Genomic DNA, 24450 nt, shown 5'->3' with positions numbered 1-24450 from the left:
TTGCAGCTGCTCATAGTATTGCAAGCGACTGATTAATTTAAACTTATATTTATGTTGATGAATGATTTTTTCCATTTAACCCTTTAAAACCTGACCTAATTTACCCTTTAAACCAGGGGAAGGCAACTCCAGGCCTCGAGGGCCGGTGTCCTGCAGGTTTTAGATGTGTCCTTGATCCAACACAGCTGATTTAAATGGCTAAATTGCCTCCTCAACATGTCTTGAAGTTCTCCAGAGGCCTGGTAATGAACTAATCATTTGATTCAGGTGTGTTGACCCAGGGTGAGATCTAAAACCTGCAGGACACCGGCCCTCGAGGCCTGGAGTTGCCCACCCTTACTAAAAATGTTAACCGTCACCGGTGACGGGTTAGGGTTTAAAGGGTTAACTTTTGATTTACAGCAGCTGTGAAACAACTTATACTCCAACCTGACGTTTAACTGCAAAGCTCACTCACGCAATCAGCACACAAATAAAAATCGAACCAACAATCCACTTTTAGATAAAGAAGTCTATTTATTATTTGATATACTGTATCATATGCATTTTCATATAATAGTTCTAATACCAGTAAGTCAAAAATAATAGTCATATAGTATTTATATATATATATAGATATATAGAAAACTAATCCAATAATCTACTTTTTACTTGGACTTGTAAAAAAAAACAACATGGAGAAATGTATAATCTTCTCCCCAGCTTAAATATAGGCGCTTTGAGGGAGCAAAGAAGATAATACAAAAAGAAAAATTACACCTGAACATTGCATCTCATAGAATAAGAACATCTGTCAGCAGCTAGTAATGTTGACCATCTTGGTTTAAGACACAGGAAGAGGATGTGTTTTTTTTCTTTGCTAGAACATCTTTGACATATACAATTTTGTCTTATTTTTACCGTCAGTTGAAATGGCTGAAAGAGTTCTGAATTTTTAGTATGAATGAGAGAGGAGACGATGGCAACCATGTGATCATCTGGATTTGTAGATTGAGAGACAGAGCATTAGATTACACCAGTCTCATTACACATACTGAAGATCACTTCTAACGATGACAGCGGGGGGAGGCGGGAGCAGAAAAAAATGGGAGAGTGTAGGAAAATAAGTTTTTTAACAGCAGGATATAGAAAGGTTTATGTGCTTCTCCACCAGTGATCTGCATTTGTAAACAGAGAGTAGCAGCACATACAGTGCAAAGTCCTTTTCATCTACTCACACCAATCCACAGCCTCTCTCACTTTCTCTCTGGGTGCTCTCCAGGAGGTAGCCATGTCTCGGTTGGCCGGGAGAGATTTCCATTTAGGTGTAGCAGTCATCACAAGTTTTTACCAACTAAACTGATATCATTCAAGAAAAAAAAGAAAAAACTCCCACCCCTGTCTGCTCAAACTCTCGATATGTAGAAATGAAAACATGGAGGCAGGCTGTTTAACGGCTGTAGCAAATGGATGAGGCCGTGGACTACAGACCATCCGGAGCTGTGGAAGGTGGCATCCAGGGGCGCTTGTGTCCATCAAGGCCTGAGATGCAGGAGGGCTGTCTCACTGCAACCCGTCCTCCCTTTGAGAGGCGTGGGTCGCCAAGTTGGGGTCAAGAGGAAGCGTCAAAGCTGCACAGGAAAAGACAGACATGCCATTGCAGTTAACTAAAAACTAAAAGCAGGTCTGAAAACATACATTTTATCAAACTGAGCGACATTTTAGAACAAATAAAAACGAACTGAAACAATGATGTGTGTTTGGGAAAATATCTGAAATCAGTGAGTGTGAGGTCACAGGGGTGACTGTGCTCGCTGTGACTGGGGTATGCTTAGGTTGTGAGACTCTTCATTTCAAGAGTTCTTTGTTTGTAATAGCTTAGTATTGAATATCTTAACTTTTTAAATCTTTTTAAACTTTTTAAATCTCAAACACAATAACAGAAACACCTAAGCAAATGTCAAAAACCAACCGGATTGATTTTGGAAGGCATTTTTCATCCCAGACCGATCTGATAAACCTGAGAGCTAAGGGCTAAGTATATATACGCACTGTATACCAGTTTGTTTGGGCAGAAGTGTCTGCAGTGTTTTTGTAGCTTGTCCTAGCTGTTTTGTATCTTATATTTTGGAAGTTCTCAAAATCTTGTAGTTTATTTTGGGGGGAGTTCTTTTTTTCTCCTCGTCTTTCCTCATGTTGTGCATTTTCTGTGGTTTCAGTTCGGGTCACTGCTCATGTGGTCAACCAGCCAGTGCTACATAGCCTGACCTGTCTCCCCAATGTGATGTTTGTGTATTGTATGTATGGTCGGCAAGGTATCATCTATCTTAATTGCCCCTTGGGGATAAATAAAGTTGTTTTTTTTACATTGACTTTAATATATAAATCCACAAAAATTAAAAAAAAACAAAAAAAAAAAAACAGCAAACATAACATCCTTCTTATTCACTGTACTGCAACACATTCATTTGCCTGAGAAGAAGGAATTTTTCAAGTGGTATGGGATAGTGTTTCACTAATCTCAAGCTTGGGCGTTACAGCATGTGTAATTCAAAATCCTATTCAGTGTGCAGGTGACGGAACAGGACATTAATTAAAAATATATATACGGCTTTAAATGATAAATAGGAGCTGTAACAGATATATTGCTATGTTAATTATTTCTATATTTGCAGTTTTCCTTGTTATGTTAGGAAAAACAGATGTTTCTAACAATGATAATGCTGGTTCAGTTCTATCTAAGAGTCCCAGTAAGCCATGACAGCATGACAGTGAGCAAGAATGAACATGACAGAGTTAAATGGAATAAAATCGTCACACATTTTACGCACAGTCTTGTTTCCTGTCAATATTTGTTGTGTGGAAAAAGGCCCGATTGCCTGTATTTTGTTGCTGGACAAGTACAGGTCACCAGCTTCTTATTTCCACTGTTTAACCTTGAAGGCAGTCTTTTCTTACAATAGTTTGCAATGTTGACAGTTGTAAATGTGAGTGAGCTTTCAACAAAGAAATTTGAGCCCTGATTCTCAAAGCCATTTATTCTTTGCATGTTCTCAAAAAAAGATGCATAAATAAATAGCTATTAGCTGTTAGTCTGTTGAGGGGACCGACTGAAAGAGAGAGAGGGGGACAGAGAGCAAGCAAGAGAGAGAGTTTGAGCGAGTAAGATGTTCATCTCTGCAGGTTTTTGTGTTACTTATCAGTGACAGATTCCTTTGTTCCTGCCTGCGTCTGTCTCCACCTCAGTGGAGAGCCAAGGGACGACCAGAAGGCCTGACTGCAGTCCGCATTCTTAGCACATCCTTGTTGCCTTTTCTGAGCTTGCAAATCATCTTCTGACAAAAAGTACACTTTATTCTTTTCTTCACTTGAGTCACGGATGTTTTTGTAGAAGGTGATGGATTGAAAAAAACGAATGCAAAGAAAAAGGACAAACAGTCCTTAATATGCATGTTAGAGAAGTTCATGTGTGGGGGAATAAGCACGCATGTGGCTTGTAGTTACAGTTTGTGTGTGTTGGTGTACTAAACAACGACAAGAGTGGCCAAGGGGGGCCCCAACTGTCCTCTAGGGGGAGGTACGTCTTGTCTCGCGGTCATTAAATATTAACACAACCATCTCGGCCTCCCGCTGGGCCTGATTGAAGATGTAGGATGGCATACGGGGACAGAAGAAGGTCACCTCTAACTCTGTAGTCCCACAGCAAACCCACTGTGATTACACCTGGGCTAGATCAAGCATGCCAACACATTACTCATCTGGAGGGAGTGCACCAGACTAAGTCACGGAATGACCCTGCAATGACACAGGATCTGTTGTGATCAGGTTCAGATCCAGATTACCTACTGATTAGCAAGAGAATAAAGTCCAAATAGTTTTGTATGTATTTCAAACACTCCTGACTGAAAGAGTCCATTATTTATTCATGTAAATCCTTCTAATGTAAATCCCTCCATCCGACTAAATAGGTTTCAAGACGCAAGCTAAAGGAAGCAGCACACTGTATGGCAAAATAGAATAATAGGAGCTAATTACAGGATTATGGGCCCTTGTGGAAAGAAGAGACAATGACCTTCATTAGCTGTTCTTCTTTCAGAGATTCTAATTAACGCACACAAAAAAAGTTTATGAAAAAGAAACAAGGTGGAGAGGGATTCTTACCTGTCCCATAGCTTGACATTTCTACAGTTGTTGGTGCAGCAGCCGGCTGATATCAAAGCTGTGACAAAAAAGGAAGAGGAACGAGACAGAGGAAGAGGAAGAGACTTGAATGTGTTGTTTTGACAAGACTGGATTGTCTCATTAGTCTAATGATTTAGAGTTGATGTCTGTCTGGTTAGACTGCAAAAGCAAGGAAACATGACTAATAAATAAAACATGTTAATGGAGTAGCAGCTTCTGTTATTAGCTAAATTATATGTCGGAAATCAAACTGGGAATGCAGCAAGTTTGTTATTAGAACAGTAGCGCCAATCAGCACATGCCCACCCTGCATAGTGACTGAGCAGAATGAGAGACTCTGGAAAATTTGGCATTTTAGAGAAAAAACACAATCACCTTTTTGCTGCAAGTTCAGAAGACAAAATGCACCTGCGTTATTAGACTTGTTTCAAGGTGAGCAGGCATGATTTGGATTAGTGAGGCAGTCAATCAATTTCCAGCTCAAGTTCACACGAAACAGGTTTGACTGGTGGATTGTACTTCACAACGGAGGCGCACAGTGCACGCTTGACGTCTCTGATTAGACCACATAAGACAAGATCCAAATGAAGTATTATTTGTTGCTGTGACCTATTTAAAGCAGAAGCAGCATGGAGACAGCGCCTTTTGAAATAATATCTTTTCTTAGGTTTTATTTCGTAAACTAAACAAATATGAATCAGACGGTCACTTACTTTTTGTATACTTTATTAATTTCCTGTACTGAAATTACGCTCTGCATTTAACCCATTCACTCAGTGAAGCAGTGGGCAGCTACCAATCCAAACCCAAGGGAGCAGTGTGTAGGGAGGGTACCTTGCTCAGGGGTACCTCAGGGTAGTTTCTCTCCTATAAGATAACATCTAGACTGAGGTGACCTGGAAGGCAAATTCCAAACAGAGGTTTAAGCCTTTTTATGGCTGATTATTTTTTCTTTGTAATGGTTAGATAGATGTGCTAGTTTAGCATATTTTTGCTTACCCCACTGTCAGATTATGCGGGTTGTAGCTCACTTCACTCTCTGCAAGTGAAACTGTTGCACCTTCAAAGGAGAACACGCCATTGCAATCAACTTTGCTCTTCCTAAACACAAGGAAAGCTCTTGACGTCATTTTGAAATCCTTTTCCTGGGTTTCCTGTCATACTTAAATGGCTCTGTGAGAAGTTCTGATCACAACTCGGTAAAGCAGTGCAATAATGTTTTTGCTATAAGCAGACCAAACTTTGCAAAAAAAAAAAAATGTTATCCCTCTTTACCTCTTTTGCCCTTCAAAATTCTTTTATCCTTGCTCCCTTGCTTGATATCTCTATCTCTTTCTCTCCTAGCCAGCGGTTTCTTCCTCCCCATGAGTCCATAATCATGTTTTCAGCACATTTCCTCTCCTTGGCGCTCTAACATCTCACATTAAAGATTTATAATGCTCTTGTGACCGCCAAGTTGTGCAAAAGATTCCAGTAGCCACTTTCACTATGTTCCCTGCCCCTTCCCTTAGTGTGGTCATCAGGGAACAAGGCAGGATAACACAGAGATATGAAAACTCCTTTAAAGTGTTGGGTAGATGCAGCAGTGGGCTGGGGGGTATTTTCACTTGGAGGTCAGCATGTGGGGAATGGGACTGATTTCACGGCTAAAGCTCACAAACAGGGTTTAAAAAAAGTACATCATCACATGCACTGTTCTCTACTCACACAGCTAACACAGGTGAAGCCAATATTTACTGTATTTAGACTTTTTCTACACTTGAAAGATGTTACTCTGAACATGGTCTGTGGGCAGTTGCAGAATCCAGGTTTGTATTAATGCTAAAATTTACTTTAGCATATATCTAAGGATGAAAGTCATTAAAGGTCAGCCTTGAATTTTTGTTGTTTGTATCAGCCCAAAATTTAATATGCCCTTTATTACTACTTCTACATACAAACACATACTACATATGATTAGTTTCATGTGTTCCCTATTCAAGCCACCTCTGTTCCTGAGCTAAGAGCTTAGGATGCCTAGGATATGTGTTTCATGAGTTTCAATGTGGCATGTTCCCACTCAGAATGGCTTTGTTACTATAGAACAATTATAAAATCGAATTTTCAGGTTTTTTTTAATGTAAACAATTTGACTATTCTTTATCTAGTCAGGATCAAGAGTGGCAAGAAAAAGCATTAAAAGGCAGTATCGATACACATCTTTACATGACTCTTTCAGGCTGTCATTATAAGCTGGTTATGTTAGCAAATGATATATAGTCACTGTATAAATCTATAATGCCTTGAGGTGTTTGTGGTTGTTATTTGGGGCTAGATAAATAAAATTGAATTCAATTGCATCACACTATAAAGACAACTAGAAGTGAAGAATATTCCTGGAAAAAACACAGGAGAAACAAAAGTTTTTCGTTCAACCATTCAACCGTGTTAGCTTGAAGTAACTCGATTCAAGCTGCGTAACTCACAGAAACAATTGGCTTGAATGGATTTGCTGTCTCAAGGTCAGCTTTCACACACACAGGTCACAGGATTATAAACTGCTGCCTTGTGATGGTGCAGGTCAGTTTACACACCAGCTGTGTGCCAAAATTCAGAGAATCCCTTTAAAAGAACTTGATTAGCGTCTAATTAAACTTGCTCCTCCTGAATTCTAACCAGCACCTGTGACCTTTTCAAGGAAAGTTACGATGTGAGAAAACATGCAATAAACTTAGGCGGTGTTTGTTTCTGTTATGGGGAAGCCTGATGTTAAAACCAAAATTGGATTTAACCGCATGCGAGAGATGTGTAGAGGGAAGGGGGTTAACAGTGGGTCAAGTATATAGATAATATGATTAGTCTAGAATAATATGGGGGGGGGAAGCTCTCATAAATTTTGCTTCTGTACACCAAAGCTCAAGTGAAAACCTCCAAATTTCCCCTCAAAGAGATCTGCAAGATTGACTTGGGAGAAGCTGCTCCCATACTGAATATAGCCCTTTTCCCTTAGCAACCAGACACCAAATTATTAACTTTATATAACTCATAATCCTGCACTTCATAAAGAAGCTGCAAAACCTTTTAACACTTTGTTAACAAAATAAAGACTCTTTTTTTGATGAAAATTGCTTGAAAATTATTCAAGAAGGCTGGCTTTGAGCAATAACAATAAAGGAGCTGCAAAAACAAATCAGAATGACGGTATCTGTATAATTTATCAAAACCGGTAATCAAGTTTTTATTGACATGTGAATCAAGCCAGTAAACACATGAACCTGCTCCCAGGACTACTCATCTCGCAGTCCTCCTTGATCTGTTGCTTTCTATTCATCTCTCTCTCTCCTTCTCTCAATTTACAGAATCAATGCAAGGTAATTTCACGTGGCCATTCCCTCAGATCTTCTAAAAATCTGCCATATAAATTATTCAGGCTGGCTGGGCAGGAAAGCCCGTTGAGATGCATGGTAGATCAGTGACCTTCCGTTTAGCTGGCAGTCAGACAGACAACTAGAGTCAGTCAGTCAGTCAGTGAAGCTATCTGGCAGGAGAGCAGCTTGTTTTAATGTCCCTCAGGCAGCTGAAGTCTGTGCTGTTATGTGCGACTTTGGAGCGTGATGGCAAGCTCAGAATGCATAACATTATGCATGGCCATAATACATACACCAAATGAAAAGAGGAACATGCAGGGTATTTGTGGAGTCAAGTCTGTGCTTGGCCATGCCCAGTCTTGTGAGACCAGACTTCAAGCTCGTACCACTTCAGTTCTGCTTGGTCATCCCTGCAGCACTATATAGCAGCAACAACATGCTAATTGGTTACACTTGGTTTCACCAGGCTATCACAGCCTGTTCTTATCTTTTAAATCAGTAAAATTACACAACGAGAGAACAACACTGAATTTTGTTGTTTTGCAGGACTGTTTTGTCACGCTTAAAGACTGTGTTTTAAATAGTGGTGCAGTGGCTAGTCTCACAGTAAAGGAAAGGTTCTGGTGCCGAGCTGGGACCATTCTGTTTGGAGTTTGCATGTTCTCCCTGCGCCTGTGTGGATTCTTTCCAAGGTATTCCCACAGTTCAAAGACTTGCTTGTTAGGTGAATAGGTGATTGCAAATTTGCCACAGGTTTAGATGTGAGTGTGTGGTTCCCCGTCCTTGTGCTTACCCTGTGACAGACTAGCAGCCTGTCCAAAATGTTCCCCACCTTTGGCCCTATAACAGCTCCAGCCACTCCACAGCAACATAGTTTTGAACTTTGCTTTAAATATCTGAATATTACTGCCTGAAAATAATGAATTATGTTATTAGAATTCACACAAAAAAGATTAGCATTAGATGAGAAGATAAATTAGCTTTATTAGAAAAAAAAAATCTGCTTACTAGATTTCACAAACAACAACTGAGCTCGTGGTGTGACAGTGTACACCAAAAAGCTTGATTCACCAAGAAATTGTAATTGTTTTGTTTCTTTTTGTCTTTTTCAATAAAAGGACATTTGTTTTTATCTACGACAAAGCATGTTTAATACAATAACATATACGTATCATACGTGATTTTTAATGGCATATCAACACCTTACACAGCAAATATTGCCCCTGTTTTTCAGCACACAATGTAGGCCTAATGCTAGTTAAATCATGAATTCAATCATTCTATCACAGCAATAAATTCAGCTCTTTGAGCACCTGGAGAAGCTGCCTTTGCAGGTTTGATTGCACTCCTAAAATGGAAGAAGGAGAACTTCTGAAAATCAACACAGCATCTTTGTTCTAAGCAATAAAGCCATGAGAGATATTGCTAAAAACAGTGTGCACTACACGCATCACAGAACGGTACAAACTGGCTCTAACCAGAATAGCAAGAGAATTGGGAGGACATGGTGCACAACTGAGCAAGAGGGCATAAACATCACAGTGTGCACTTTGGAAAACAGAGGCCACACAGGTTCTCAGTAATGGTACCGACAAACTCCGGTCTCAGCATGAACAGTAAAGAAGTGATTCCAGGCTTTTTAGGTAGAGTTTCACATAAAAGATAATACCTGAGACTGGCCAATGCCTGTGCCTTGATATGACTGCCTTCTTTGCAACTTGGCCTGAAATGTCACTAATCAAAGAGAACATGTAATTAGTGATATCAATAATTATTAACTGTCACTGACAACATTCCTGATCAATTTAATGCTATATTAAAAAAATACTTACTTTCAACATAAAGTATTTCTTTCAATTTTAGGTGACACTAAACCCAGTAGTAAGTCAGTAACCTACAAATCAGTCACTCACTACTTTTAAGAGAAGATTTTTCAGTCTAGTGTTATTGGTTGAGATTGTTCTTCTCTATTCTTCTTTTTTAACATATACATTTATCTACTTCTGGCTTTTAGCAATACCTCCCTAATTTAAGCTGCCTTTTTTTACCGCGTTGCTATGATAAATCTGCAATGGCCAACTGAGGCATGAGACCTGTAACAGAGTAAGTGATGGCAGCAGGGAGAAACAGCAAATAACTTGAAGCCTATGTGTCTGCTGCATGGCTCACCGTTCAGCTGAAATAGACCACAGAGACACGAGAGCATGAAACTCGCTGGAATAGAGGTGAATAATTGGCGCCCCTTTGGCTGATCGAGCCTACGAGGGATGTCTGTGTGTGTGTTTGCATTTGTGTGTGCTTTCAGAAAGAAATACATACATCAAATAGACGGTGCATACTCACGAAACAACGTGCAAACACGTGCAAAGACATCGCTTCTTGAATCACAAGCCTGTTCAGTTACGTTGACAGAGCAGTGCTTAAATTATGGCAAAATGTAGTTAAATTGAAGACATTAACTTTATGAACGAAGGAGACTTCTTTCATGATGGTTTATAGATAGAAACTGTAGCCTCTAATTTTTCTTCTGCCTCTTTTGTCTTCTGTGTTGAAGCTCCACATCGTCTCCTCGAGTTCTACAAGAGCTGGTTGTTGTTCCATGCACTGCCGTAGTGTTTTGCTATGATCCTCAAAAGGCAAATTAAATATTTAAGCAGACATTCACAAGATAAACTGCTGTTGCTCTATTTTAACATGTCACCACCCATCACACCACAGTGCTGATGAATAATATAACAGACCGGGCACAGAGCAGCGTATAGAGGATTGCGATGCGTGTGCCAGTTAGAGGGGTGGGGATGGGAAACAATACTGGTAATTTCATCAGCTCTGAATTAGATATTCAAATATCCCAGAATTCTTTGCGGTTTTGCGTGACACAAAGGGTCTGCATTTAAAGGGTCTTGCTTTTCATCTTCCAAAAGCCTTGGGACATCGATGACCCATGCCCTGGGGCTGAAACTTGTTTACACATTTTCAGGCTGTCCCTTCCTTTGCTATTAAAAACAACAATAATGCTTTTTTTGCATTTGTGTCATATTAAAAGCCCTTTAGATTTAGCTGAAAATAATGCAATGCACTGTAACAATTTGTGCATTTTCTTCAAAACAATATAATGCAATATAGAGCACAGGTAACCATCTGTCAATTTGAGTGTTAAGGATGAGCCAGTATTAAGTCTACTTTAACATCGACGTGTGGATGTGATTTTACATTCTGCTCTTACACCCCCCCCCCCCATATTCTCACATAGCTCTTCTCACATGAACAAGTGAAAATAAGATTTTGTTAGCACTTATTAATAAAGGATAAAAAGATGGGCTTAGCGGAATATTAAGAGATCGAAATAAGGATGTTTCTACTGGGAAACTCATCATTGTGTTATCATTTCAGGTCACTATTGACCATCAATTGTCATTTAAAGCAACCAGAGAAATTCTGTGTACTAGATGCTTTATTTGCAGCTCAAGTTCTCACAAAGCCAGGTAATTAAATGATTAAATGTACCTTTTAGTATAACTGTAAAGGAAATGAGCCAGTCAGTCTGGAGCAGTGGGGGGTCGGGGTAATAAAATTGATTTAAATATCTCGGAGAGGAAATCTCACAGACCAAAAGACATCGCTGAAAGAGAACTAGTAAGAGATAACGGCATAAATATAATGACAGTGGTGCCAATCATTTCATGGTCTAACATAATGTAAAGTAATGGAAGCTCCACACGTGCCTTATTGTAAATCAGGAAAACCATTACCTCAAACACACAAAATGGGCATTAGCTAATTTATGCCCCAGGAAGTAGATAACTGCATCCTTTCAACATGCTATATTCCTGATAAGTTATCTCATTTTTAACAGACAGCTGAGCTATAAAAGCCATCACTCCGATAGGAGCAGCAGCGTGCTATGACCAATGACAATGCACAACAACTGACATAAACCACAGACAAGCTATATGAGCCCTACACAAGACTTTGAGCCCTTATAAAGAATTAATAATACGTTGTTTCTCTTGAAGATTAAAAGTTGAATTCACAAACATAAAATTTAAGTTGTGTAATGGAACACAATCAGGGGCTTTAAAAACGGAGGCATACTTTGTCGGGCATGACCAGTGATAATGACAGATGAACCAAAACAGAGGTTTATATTTTGATTACGCAACAACCAACATAAATGTGGCTTTTTGCAATGAAGACAGGATTCCTCACTACTTACTACGTGCTGTTACAGCTTGATTCTGAGATGCTGTTAAATCATCTCAGAATATTTCTGTGTTTTAAAGGGGGGACCAAAGAATTTTAATTTGATTTAACTACTTGTAGTTTTTAAGGCAGCCAATTTTGTTTAAAGTAAAAAATGGAACTTTTGTTTGTGGTTTTTTTGGGGGAGAAGAAGTTAAAAAATCTATTTAACTGATCGAATGAGCATTTAAAAGCAGGCTAAAACAATTGAAGACAGGTTCAAATCATTTAAAACAAATAATTAATAAGCAACATGACAGATATTTTTAATAGAAATGTGAAATTGTCACATGTTACTTTCAGAAAGAAAGTAAAAGCATTTTGTCTGACTTTGCACCCCTGACTTGCTGATTAATATTACACTGCTATACTTTTAACATTGTCCAGAAATATGTGACCACATTAGCCACAGTTTTGCAAAAACCACAGATTTGCTGCCAGCGAACATGAAGGTAAATTAACCTTAATTTAATATGTAATTTATGTGATCACTAAGCTAATGCTCACAAAATGTATGCAAATGTACCAAGCCCTCTTCTCGCAGCCTCACCTGCATACTTCCCATGCTTCACTTAGGTCTATCTGTCCAGCTTCACTTTCCTCCTTGTCTCGCACCTCATTGCCTGATACCCTCAGACTGACAGCTCTCAGAATGGCACACAGCTAGAACTGAAGTAAATGTAACAGTAGCAAAATGTGGTTACTGCTGGTGACTCTGGGACTGTGAGAAATTCCCTCAGGCCCACTCTTGCCCTCATACATGGCAGCCACTCAACTTTCAGTTAATTACCTGGCCTAGCAAGCTAATTTCCTCTCAGCTCAGTGGGCTGTTCCCCACTGGCATGGCGTAAGAGGACAAAGACTGCTCTCCATTCCACTGGGTTTGCATGTCTACCGGATGAGTGGGGCTACTGTGCAACATTTGTCACATACCTCTGGGGTTTGAGCCGGAGCAACGCTAGTATGCGCCAAGCAGCCTCCTTCATAACTCAAAGAGCCACTTACGAGCTGCTGCGGGGGAAATGTTTAGGAGAATCCTCGAATAGTTAAATGCCCGACATAATCAAAAATTCTGAGTTATCTTCTTATGGGTTTTTTCTTTATGAACCCATAATCATAACATCAGTCACGCCACAGTGTATGACAATGTGATTCTATGCATGGAAAGACGTTTGATTATGTGCTCTTCTCTTCTAAATCTGCAGCACAAAATCATCCTCCTTTCCTTTCTCTAATTTATAATTTAGTCTGCTGAAAACAATTTTTGTTTTTATGTTAGACACATTTTACACCCCATTTCCCATTGACATTACCACTGTCATGAGTATTTGTGTGGATCTGGCATTGTCTGAGAGTTGCAGAGGCAATATACGGCTTTTTGCTGCATCCAGGAGGAGGAGGCTTTAAACTGACAAAGCTTAGAGCAGCTTGATTAAAAATGACAATGATATGCACCAGTGGAAGATAAACAAAATGCCTAATCATGCACTCCTGGGTTAATAGCTGCTCTGATGGCCTATAGGCAAGGGTGTTTGGGATAATTGGTCTCAGATGTGATTACAAATTCAAAGGCCATGATAACATTTAAAAGTAACATTTTCCCCTCTGCAGATGAAGTCATCCACCTTGAGAATTGAATGTCTCTGATGGCCTTAACTCTAAAGCATCTTTGAAATTTTAACCAATTTTTTAATGATAGAAGACATCAATAAGGGAATGCCTACTCAACTTGTAAATTAAACATTCATCTCTTATTTGCAGAAAGATCCAATGCCATGGGATTTTAAAATGAGTTATAGAATGTAAAACAAAAAACTGCTAGAATAAGAATTAGTTGGTCTTCGCGGCATTTGTCGTGTAAGCAAGTTCAAGAAGTCCTGAAAGGTAACGCTGGAATGGCAGGGCAGATGAGACTGTCTGGTTATAATATTATTCCATTTGACTTACACCAGCCTAATGCTCCCCTAAATCCTTTCATACCAAGCAGCTGTGACAAACATTTGAGTTTCCCCAGGCCGCTTAGACTGCGAGACTTGACAAATTTTCAAGGGATGCTTTCCATCCATCGCCTTGGCAGACAAGCAAGGAAGAAGAGGATAGAGTGGAGCAAGAGGAACAAAAAAAGATGTATTATAGAGAGGAAGACAGAACGAGGGAGAGAAGGAGGGGAAGAAAACAGCCAGTAATCCACTCAAATACTTCCTCAACCCTCTTTCCTTAGCTCAGTCTGGCAAACACCACATCCTCCCGAAACAGGGCTTTGTAATCAGAGTTTTCTCTCTTTGTGACAGCTGGTTGTTCACACTGGCAGCCAATTAGGATGGTGAGAGAGGGAGAGTGAGAGTGAGAAAGAGAGAGAGAGAGACTAGCTTTTCAACGACACTGGCGAGGGAGAACATTATCTGAGACCACAGCTTCAGTGATGATTTCCTGTTGCACTGACAGGCAGCAGCACTTCTAAGCAGCAGCCAGAGGAGCTGGACAGTCTGAACTAATGCCACAATTATAGAGATTAACAGATGGAATGAAAGAGTGGATTGGTCTTTGCTAATTCGATCACATGCTCGAGAATGGAAGACCAGAGCGTGTCAGTTCCTCTTGAGTATATAAAAAAGAAAAATAAGAGAGGTTTATAGCGAGAGATTTTATAAAATAGCCACAAGCCTGAAGTAGGATAGAAAAATGTGTTTAGTTGAGAGTATTTTGAAAACTATTTCTTTTTTAAATGTAATCACAAGGTAAAGGTTTGAGCAGCACTTGCAGAATACAAAACAACTTTAGGGTTTGACTGAATTATTTCAGTTTGTGGCATTCATCAAGTTATTTGTAAAAAAAATATTATAGACCTCATTGGTCAATTTGTATGCCATTGGATGGTCATGTGGTTCCCGGATAGTAATTCTCACTAGAAATGTGGAGTACCAACACGTTCTCACTCCCAAAGCGTAACATTTTACGCTAGGTGACAAATCGTCAATATGTTACGCTTCCGGGTACCCAACACGTCCCTAGATTACAAGATCGGACAAATGAGAAAACCGTTTGGAATGAATCTACACATGTATGTTTGTTTTACTTAAATCGCTTTGGAAAACACTATCTAACATCATTAAAGTGCTGGTTAAGGTTAGGGATGGAATACATGGCTGGAATGTGTATTACCACAGGAGCCTTATTCTACTGGATTTCGTCCATAACCCGGCGCGTAGCATAAGAACGCAGGCGGTCACCTTTCACGTTCCTCAGGAACACCGCGGGACTTGACAAATCATCATTATATTACGCCTCGGGAGTGTGAACGGGCTGGGAGTACCCAAGAGAAATCCTAAATGGAACATTATTTGATACCTAAATAGGAAAACATGTAAAGGTATGTAGTTGTGTGCCATAAATCTGTTCTATGTTTCTTCAATTAAAAAAAATTACAACACTAAACTATAGGTGCTGGAATAAACTGTGTATGTACTCTAACTTAGGGTAATGTTGAGCTGATGTCTTGCTAATTAGCTAAATCCAAGACTTTAAAAGATATTATCTGAGCTCTTTCCATTTTCTTTGAGAGAATGAATAAGTTGCTGTTTATTATTTTATGGTTGTTTCATGGGGTTTTATTAGAAAATGCTTTCTTCAGCATTTCTACTGTGTATTATTTTTCCCCACTGTGTGGGGGGTGGATGTTACTATATTAGAGTTTCAGCTAACTTTAGCGGCTCTTTAGTACAAATTTTATGCTCCACCAAACCCATTACCTGCCATAACATTAGATTTGTCAGACTAATGGGTTAGACTTTCTATTATATATAAACAATAAAACACCAAAATATTACACCTATATGCTGTTTCTTATTCGAGTGTAAGCAAATCATCCAAACAGGAATTATATTTTGCTGACATTCAAATTAAATGCATGCACTATAACACTATAGCCTAGCAAAAAAAATGAAGCTTTATTGATATTTGGAAGGCTAATATGGGTTTACTAATATTCTGTCTAAACTGATATCAAATATTACATGAGAGCCTCATATATCTGTGGTTTAGCCATTATGTAGCACTAGCTTGCATTACAATGCTAGACATTATACTGTATCTTTATTTTGATCTGTCACCTGAGAAGGCAATGCGTGTATCACATCAAACTGAGCTATTTCATTAAAACAACTAAGAATAAAGTAGCAGTCACTGGCTAAAAAAAGCATGGCTTTGTCTTTATCACAAACACACACTTTTCAAGCAAACTACAAATACAGTACACAGAGTGCCACACGTCTGCAGTACTGTATGTACTGTAAGAAAATAGAGCAAAGGTTTCCCCACACACTGCACCATCTTTTCTTTTCTCATGCAGCCTATTTTTCTCCTCCTGATCATCTGAGCAGCTTAAGCTAATATGCAGAACATGTGATTGCTAAAGCAGAAAACATGATTAAGTCTCTCCTCTTTTTTTGAAGAAGACCCTCTGCAGTGCAGAGATCCTGTAGGCTTAGTGAACATTCATCCCTGCTGTCTGGGTCAGGAGACTGTAGTGTTCATGGCTGATTAGTATCAGAGAGGGATTTTATCACGAGGCAGATATTTGTGCTATGAGTCAAATTGATCTTTTGCTGTTACTGATTATTTGTAAAGCTCCTCATCGCATACAAAGTCAAAACGGCCTTTAATTTTTACTGCAATTTAATATTTGCAAGCCAATAATTACTGCTGCTTTAACCTCGTGGGACCTGGCGTCCACATATGTGGACATCACATTTTGGGTTATTTAGACCAAAATACTGAATTTTGCTCTACAAAGGCCTGATATCCACTTATGAGGACATTATACTGCTACTGTTCTATCAAAATGTTAAACGAATATGCTCATATGTGGTTCTTACTTTTCTTAAAAACAAAAATAAGGTTAACAAAAATCTGGTAATTCTTTGTTTTTACATTCATCGGGCCCCAGTGTGACCAAATATCAAAGAGAAATTAAAAATGCATGCTATGGAAGAGTTCGGGTCTTAGGAGGTTAAAGCTTATAGTGCCATGCACTGATTTTATTTGTAATTTCTTGTAATGCCCTTTTTATATATAAATGAGTCAATATACTTTTGGATATATGTCATCAAGATGAGAAAATAAGATAATGGTTATTTTCTTCAAGCAGAAACTCGGAGTTGAACCAAAGTAAAAGCACGAGTACTTTCATTTTGTTGGTATTCCTTCCTCCTGACTGTAACAATGAGAGAATAAGCTATGTGTGATAAGCTTCCTGAAAGATGTTGCAGCAGATTGTATTAAAAGGCTACAGAGGTCAGAGTGTTGTTTTGCTTTCTTTGTGGATTTTGTCAGGAATTTAAATGGCCTGAGCTTCGCTACTGTTGAGTTTTACATCAATATGAGTCATTCATTTGTCAGAAAATAAACCCTCATCGCTACACTGACCCTGGGACACTTTAGCACATCCACCCAAATCACACAAACATACACACACACACACACACACAAGCATACATGCAAGATCATAAAAAATGAAATAATGCTGTGCAAAGGGCTTAGAGGATAATCCAAGCGAGTGGAGTGTACTACATCGTAACAGGAATTAAATTTCCTCTTCATCCAAAAAAGGACATGGCAGCAAGGTTAGGTCAGTGTATGACACAAAGGGATATCACAACAAATCTGCTCTCTTTACGTTTCCTACCCCACACATCTTTTTTTCTGTATCTACTCATCTTTCTTGTCTTTTTCATTCTCCTTCAGTTGTATTAGTTTAAGTGGCATTTTAGTGTATCCTAATCCGCCAGCATCAGATGGGTGATATTTTTGTGTTAACTTCAGAAAAAGCATCATCCTGTGGCAACGTGTTGATTGCATGTCTCTATCTAAGTGTAAATATCCTATAGTGACACTTAAAGTTAGTTCCCTTGTCAGGTTAGTGGAGGCATGGAGGCCCTGTAGCGACAAGTTCATGATGGAGATAAACATCAATTGCGACAGATGACAAACTATGATATACCAATATGACTTCACACAAGGCACACACATACTCAACCGCTGTCATACACAGGCCTAATGAAGTCTTTACGGCCCTGGTTAACGGCTATTTGGTGCATGTATTTCACTCCGAGCTAAGTTCACAACAGTTATGCCACAGTTGGCAAACTACCAGGCCCTGTGCACTCACAACATTTTCCAGTTAAGGATTTGTGAGGCATTAATGTGGCGTGGCTTTTGCAGACATCATATGGGTTTCAGGTTACATCAAGATTGAAATCTCTCATAGAGCTACAGTTTGCGCTGAGCCTTAAAATAGAAACAGAATTATGATCCAAATCAAAGTTGTGTGTGTCTTTATAATAATCCAGCGCAATCCATAGAGATTGCAAAATGGCTAAAGAGAGCATGCTTGATACTGTACAGTAGTTTCTGAGGTCACCATGGCTCTACTGTGGATCTTAAAATGCATTCACTGGCCATTTAGTGCTTTAATTTCAGGTGTCTCTGGAGGCAGACATTGTTAGTATTATCAAATAATCAGTGCCACAAAAAGTTAAAAGCCACATGCAAACTGCACACAGGAATGCCTCGGCCAGATTACGTCGAACTCAGGACCTTCTTGCTGTGGGGCAACAGTGCTAACCACCGTGCCACCATGCTGCCCTCATGACACCAATAGGTCACTTGTCAGATTTTATTTTATGTATACTTTATTGATCCCCGTGGGGAAATTCCTCTCTGGATTTAACCCATTCACTCTGTGAAGCAGTGGGCAGCCACTGGGCACCAGGGGAGCAGTGTGTAGGGATGGTACCTTGCTCAGGGGTACCTCAGGGTAGTGGATTTAAACCCCCGACCTTCCGATCACCACTCTACTTACTAAGCTATCCCTGCCCACAAAACTGCTCAAAAGCAACCAAATGTTGTGACTTGTAAACTGAGGTTCATATGTAAAGATCTGCGTACTACCTCTTTGAAGTTGTAAAGTTTTTAAGTGCATATTGTTAGGTAAACATATAATAATCCAATTGGCATAAATGACTCATCATTTGGTAACAAAAACAGTTAAAATCCTCGCTATAAAAGTTGAGTTTGCTCTGTGCAAATTGTTTCTGTTTCTCTTGTAATTTCAAGCTTATATTGCAAAGTCAGGTAGATATTTCACCTTGAGGAATTTGTCCTTTAGCATCTGAGAGCTCTGTGCCACTCAGCACTTTTTCCCCCGGACTCCAGAAATCATTATCAGCCACTGTGGGGTATTTAAACAGCAGCCAAGTTGGTACTTTGATTTTTCGTCCTCCTCATCATCCTTAGCTCCCCACGATCTCTCAGAGATGGATGCAAATGGAGCAAAGATTTAGAGGTAATTCATCATTTAATAGGTTTATTCATCATTGTGTGGCAACAGTTGCAATGCTACAACTCAAATTTGTGCGTGGATCATTCGAGCTGGAAAGATTCATATAACGCCTGTGTTTTTTCTCAGTTTGTCCTGAGTCAGCCCACATTTCTCTTGAAATGAAAAAAAAAAATCAATAATGCTGTAAATTTTGCAGCAGTCAGAATAAGCATGAGTATCTCAGTTTTCTCAATCAAACAAGTGCATTCCAATTCCAAACTAACCTGTAAATCTCATTTTCGAAAATGTCTGCGTTTACAGAGAAAAAAACACCTCTATGCTATAACAAACTGTAACACTAAACCCTGAAATGCTACACTTTTCATCCTTAAGTATGTCTGGGCACATGGCTGTATATTTGTATATCTATATATGTTGAGATATTTATTTGATTACAATATTTCACACTATTCAACCTTCACCATCTGTATAGGAAGCATCTCAATATGCCCCCCAAAAGTAGCACTGATAGTATATAAATTTAATGGTAATAAATCTTAAGTATAAAACAGAAGAAACTGGTAAATATTAAAACAAATTTTCTGCAATATCAACAAATAGTCTGATACAGAAAAAATTAAGAGTTTTGACTGTATTTAGCCTAAATTCCTTTTTGACTTATACGTAGCTTGGCCGAAGTTTCAAATAATTAGGTCACTCTATGTACAAGTAATCCCTGTGAGCTAAAAGCTTCAGGCTTCAGGCTGTTTTAAATGCTTGAGAGGGAATATCCTTAATATGGCCATCCTGGGCACTCAGCTGTGAAGAGATGAGTTTGTTATCCAAACTTTCTCTTTATGAGAGGCAAAAAAAAAGCTAAGTTGACCTTAAGGGAAGACAATGACAAAAAACAGCTAATTTCATATGGAGTAGAGAGAAGCATCAAGGCCCAGTATGAGGTAAATAGGTATTATTTTCAATGTTAAATCATGCAAAGCAATTAGAGAGAATAAAAGTATGGGGTTTTGGAGCTCCAGAGTCTTCAGAGTATGGACATTGATTTAGTAACTTAGTGACTAAGGTGTAGAAAACATGTAAACACTTGAATATATATTAGCCTTTATATATGCTCATAATAAGTGCAATAAGTAAGACGGTATGTTTGGCAGTTCAACTTATTTTGATATAGTGTCTCCTTCTGATGAACCTGCCACTCATTCAGGTGTATAATTCAGTTTATTTCAGCTTGCTATATGTTTTATGTTTAAAAGACAAGCAAGGGCAACATCATCCACGTGACTTTAAGGGGGTGTGTGCATGGAAAAACTAGGTGTTAAATAGAAGGTCAGTATATATGATCACATCACAAGGCACAAATAAACCTACCATTCATGCCATTATAGATGCTCCGATGATGTGGTGACAGCTCGTCTCCAGCCGGCCTCCTCTGCCCTTCTCTCACTGGGCTGCCAAACTTCACATGGTCAGGGCTCATGCTGTACTGGTGCCTGTGAGTTTCCGGGCTGCCCCCCTGGATGAAACAGCCCTTTTCATGGTGCTCTCCAGTCCCCAAATGTGCCTGCCGGGGCTCTGGGCTTCCGCATCCTGTACTACTTATGCTGCTCCTGTTGTGCCGCTGATAGAGCTCCCCGGTGCCTCCCTGACCTAGGAAGTGCTGCCTCTGGCCCAGGACGAGGTCAGAGCTGTGGTGCTTGGGGTGCTGCTCCGGACTTCGGTGGCCCACGTTCCTTCCATATTTTTCGGGACTAAGGCCCCGCATGACCCGACTATGGTCAGGCACAGATATAGAGCCGCAGCGGGGCCGGCAGAGCTGAGGGAGGGTGTATGGGTACTCCAGGCTTGTACTCCGATGGCGCCCAGCTGGGTGATCAGGACTGGACACCTCCCTGTCTCCTCCAATTACACCTCCTATTCCACTGATGCTGCTACACCTGGGTTTATGTAGAAGCTCAGGGCTTCCTTTTTCCCCACCACTGCCAACCCCACCCACTCCTGCAGCCAGGTGAGGCTGTTTATGGTGAAGGTGATCAGAGCTGTCAGCACTCCCTGCACTGGAAGTGCTGCTTCCATCCCCTACGTCTCTCATTAGCAACCCCTGGCCAGGCACTAGCAGCAAGCTATTCTGGCTGTCTATGGAGTTACGGCACCCTCCCATTCCCACACTGCCTCCACCTCCACTTCCTCCAATGCCACCTCCACCACCTACTACCCCCTTTTCTTCATCCAGTAGAAGACAGAGCTCCTTCAGCTCCAGGTTCTCCCGGATTACCTCTTCTTGTCGAAGCTCTAGCTCCTTGAGTTTCTGGAGGTAGAGGGTCACCTCTTTACGCATTATGCTGGCACTGTAACGTCCGAGACGCTGCCACTCTCTGGACACACGCTTTCCTTTTTGACGATCATCATCTAAGAAGCAGCACAAGTCCCGCAGCTCACGATTGTCCTCCTGCAGCTTCTGGTTAATGTCCTGTGAAAGCAAGAAGAGAAATAATAGAAATTTAGAAATTAGAAAAGAGCGACACACAGTTTACGTGTATGAACCAGAAAGCCTGAGGAAAAAAAATGCTCCTTAAGGAACACAAATTAGTTTTTGAAATGTTGCAAAACAAAGTCATTTTTCATGGGTTACTTAACTTCGACTAAATCACTCAAGCCATTGTGCAATTTGAATACATTTCACTGCTCTTTCAGATAGCAATCAAATGGTGTATGCAATCATAATGAAATTAAATCCTAATCCTACGTCCTTTCCCATAAATGCAGTGACTCACTGTGTACCATGTGAAATACATAATGTAAATTAGAATCATCTGGAGGACAGGAAAAGGCCACACAGAAATGAGGCAAGGTCATAAACATTTCATACTAAGCAACATTTACTTAAGGATTCTTTCTTCACCTCCAAGAGACCTCCTTCTTTTCTCCTCTTCTGTAACAACTTAACTCTCCGCTATCCTCCATCTCCTACTTACTCCCCCTTTTGTACCCTCCAGCTCTTTCCTGTGTAATTAGGCTGCTTGGATGGGTGGAGAGGTGACGAGGTCTCCAAGAAAAGCAAATGATCCCGATGTGCTTCAGCTGAGACAACCCCAGGCTGATTCTCAGAATTTAACTGTAAACACTGTGGACACTGTGCAATAATTATTTTATTAGAAAATGAAGGCACTGGGTAAAGGTTACTGAAATGGAGAAAGCCTGCATACAGTTTCAGAGCATCTGCCACTCGATTCTGTGTTCCACTTGCTGTAGATTTATGTGAAGGAATTTTTTTAGGAATCTAAAGTATGCGAAGACAAGATCAGATTTGAGCACTGCATGAACAAATCCACTGATTTATTGACGGACATTACTGTTAGAAGAAAGCATTTTTAAGTGAAACCTACTCGTCATTGCTCTATCTGAGTGGAAAGGGCACAGCTTGGTATTGATTTTGCTAACAAGCACAAACATCCCTTCCCTTTTTAGTTCACTTTAAAAGCCCGTATTTCCCACCTCAAAAAAGTTAAAATGGAAACTAGAGGCTTTTATTAGCTCCTGCATGTGCAAAACTGCACATATACTTTACATCCATCTAAACCCAAATGATCGCATATGACCCATGAAATGGCACACTGAACTTCAGATATACCATCTATTCTCACACCATGTTTGCAGAGGCGCTCTCTAAACAGCAGAGCATTGCTCCTGCTATGCGCGTTCTCAGGTGTGCTCCAAGCCTATGATCTCATCCTTCACCGATGCGCGCCCCCTCACCTTCAGCCCCCTGATTTCGTTTAAGTGCAGCTGGAGGCTACGATTGACCTCCCGGATGAGATTCCCGTGGTCCAGAATCACGCTCATCTTGTCGGCCTCAGACCGCCTGAGTCGGCGCACCAGATCCTCCTTGGTCCACTTGAGCAGTTCCTCGTCAGTCAGACCGGAGATGTCCTCTGCTGGACTTTCAGTCTTCGCTATCGAGAGCTGAAGCCCAGGCTGGGGCGGTGGAGTCGCTTTCTCCATTGGCACAGCTCCTCCGGTACCGACAAAGAGCAGAAAATACTTAGAGGCTCGCTGGCAACCTCTGCTCGCATCCGCTCCCCGGTCGACTTAGGGTGGAAACGGTTACGGATTGTAAATCAGTCGCATAGTTTGGCCTTTTCTGTTGCTCCCCACTCTTCCACTCTCTTCCTAGAGCAACAGCTGACGATGCCGGCTGGGCGCGATACAGCGGAGAAGATGCTCTACTATCACTGCAACATCCTCACAGCCGAAATGGACTCTGTGCGCAGCCGATATGCATTAGAATCCAGATTCTGTCGGTCAGGTGGTCAAAGTGAGAAAAGCTTCGGTTTACACACACACCTGCCGCATCTAGGCTCAGCACACTGTGAGAAAGAGGAGATAGTACGCTGTGCACAGCAGAAACACAGGGAGAGGAAACAGCTCTCCCCTTTCTCTCCCCCTCCCTCTCTCTCTCCAGGTCTCTCCCTCCGGGGGCTTGAGCCTCACCGAAATCATAGTTTGGTTGCAGCGCCACCTAACGTTCAAAATTATTGCAAACTGTTCTGAAATGCTTCGTTTGAAATTACAGGGGGTACTCTGAAGTTAAGATTCTGGTACTTTCTCCAAACGACATAATTTCTGCAAGTGTGACGATTTAGGAGAAAACATAGGCTGTATAAGCGCCAAAATATAATAATAATAAATGAATTAATAATCAGGTTTACAGGTTATACTCTAAAACTTAACAACAGGCTATCCACTGATGTCCGTAACCTCACTCGACTGCCTCATGTTGCACCGTGTAGTCCTTTAAGTTTAAATTACTGTCTGTGATTTTCAAATTGTAAGCCGCTGATATTTTAGATACCGGAACTTTCCTCTGTGGGAAATAGGTAGGTATGGTGTAGCTATATTAAGTGGTTTGGACCAAAAGTCCCCATATTTGAGCACAAAAAATAAATAATAATAATAGTAATAATGCTTTTGTTGATGTTCATCTATTTGTTTTCTTCTTTTATACACCCCAACTACACCACGTTAATAGAAGTGAGTAGTAGTAGTAGAAATAGTAATGAACTCTAAAAACCAAGAATGGGTAGTAACCGTTAACCATTTGTTCATTTTTGAACATATTGACGACTGTGTGTAGGAAACAATTTTTAAAAAAAATCATATATTTGAAATTAACAGTAACTTTCGAAATATATATAAGGCAAAGCATGTGGTTCATTATTTCTCTCTGAAATTTAGTAAAGTAGAAGAAAAGTGGCATACAGCTGAAATACTCATTAGTACATCAATGTACATGTGTCAGTACAGTGAGATAATACAAGTCCCGCACAACTGTCGAACAACACGTTATCACACAGTACAAAATTTTCG

The 24450-nt window shown here is 40.1% G+C and overlaps 1 protein-coding gene across 1 annotated transcript; it reads right to left on the bottom strand.

The window, feature by feature from the left end:
* Positions 1 to 549: 549 nt before the first annotated feature.
* On the bottom strand, positions 550 to 24239 carry ccdc85al (coiled-coil domain containing 85A, like). The gene is made up of 4 exons (XM_080879453.1): positions 22840 to 24239; positions 20455 to 21553; positions 4141 to 4198; positions 550 to 1610 (listed from the first exon to the last, which is right to left on the bottom strand). The coding sequence occupies exons 1-4, from the start codon at positions 23083 to 23085 to the stop codon at positions 1592 to 1594; spliced, it is 1422 nt and encodes a 473-aa protein (XP_080735579.1). The 5' UTR covers positions 23086 to 24239; the 3' UTR covers positions 550 to 1591.
* Between the last annotated feature and the right edge of the window lie 211 nt (positions 24240 to 24450).

The sequence above is a fragment of the Rhamphochromis sp. 'chilingali' genome (genome assembly GCF_963969265.1).
Source record: "Rhamphochromis sp. 'chilingali' genome assembly, chromosome: 4".
In the NCBI taxonomy this organism is placed as follows: domain Eukaryota; kingdom Metazoa; phylum Chordata; class Actinopteri; order Cichliformes; family Cichlidae; genus Rhamphochromis; species Rhamphochromis sp. 'chilingali'.
Note: the sequence above shows the minus strand (reverse complement) of the source record. Positions and strands in the feature narration are given on the sequence as shown.

Coding starts and splice junctions, on each gene's coding strand:
- ccdc85al (XM_080879453.1), bottom strand. CDS start 23,085: ATGGAGAAAGCGACTCCACCGCCCCAGCCTGGGCTTCAGCTCTCGATA. Junction 21,554..22,839: donor ACGAAATCAGGGGGCTGAAG/GTGAGGGGGCGC, acceptor TTGCTTTCACAG/GACATTAACCAGAAGCTGCA. Junction 4,199..20,454: donor CATCTATAATGGCATGAATG/GTAGGTTTATTT, acceptor TTTTTGTCACAG/CTTTGATATCAGCCGGCTGC.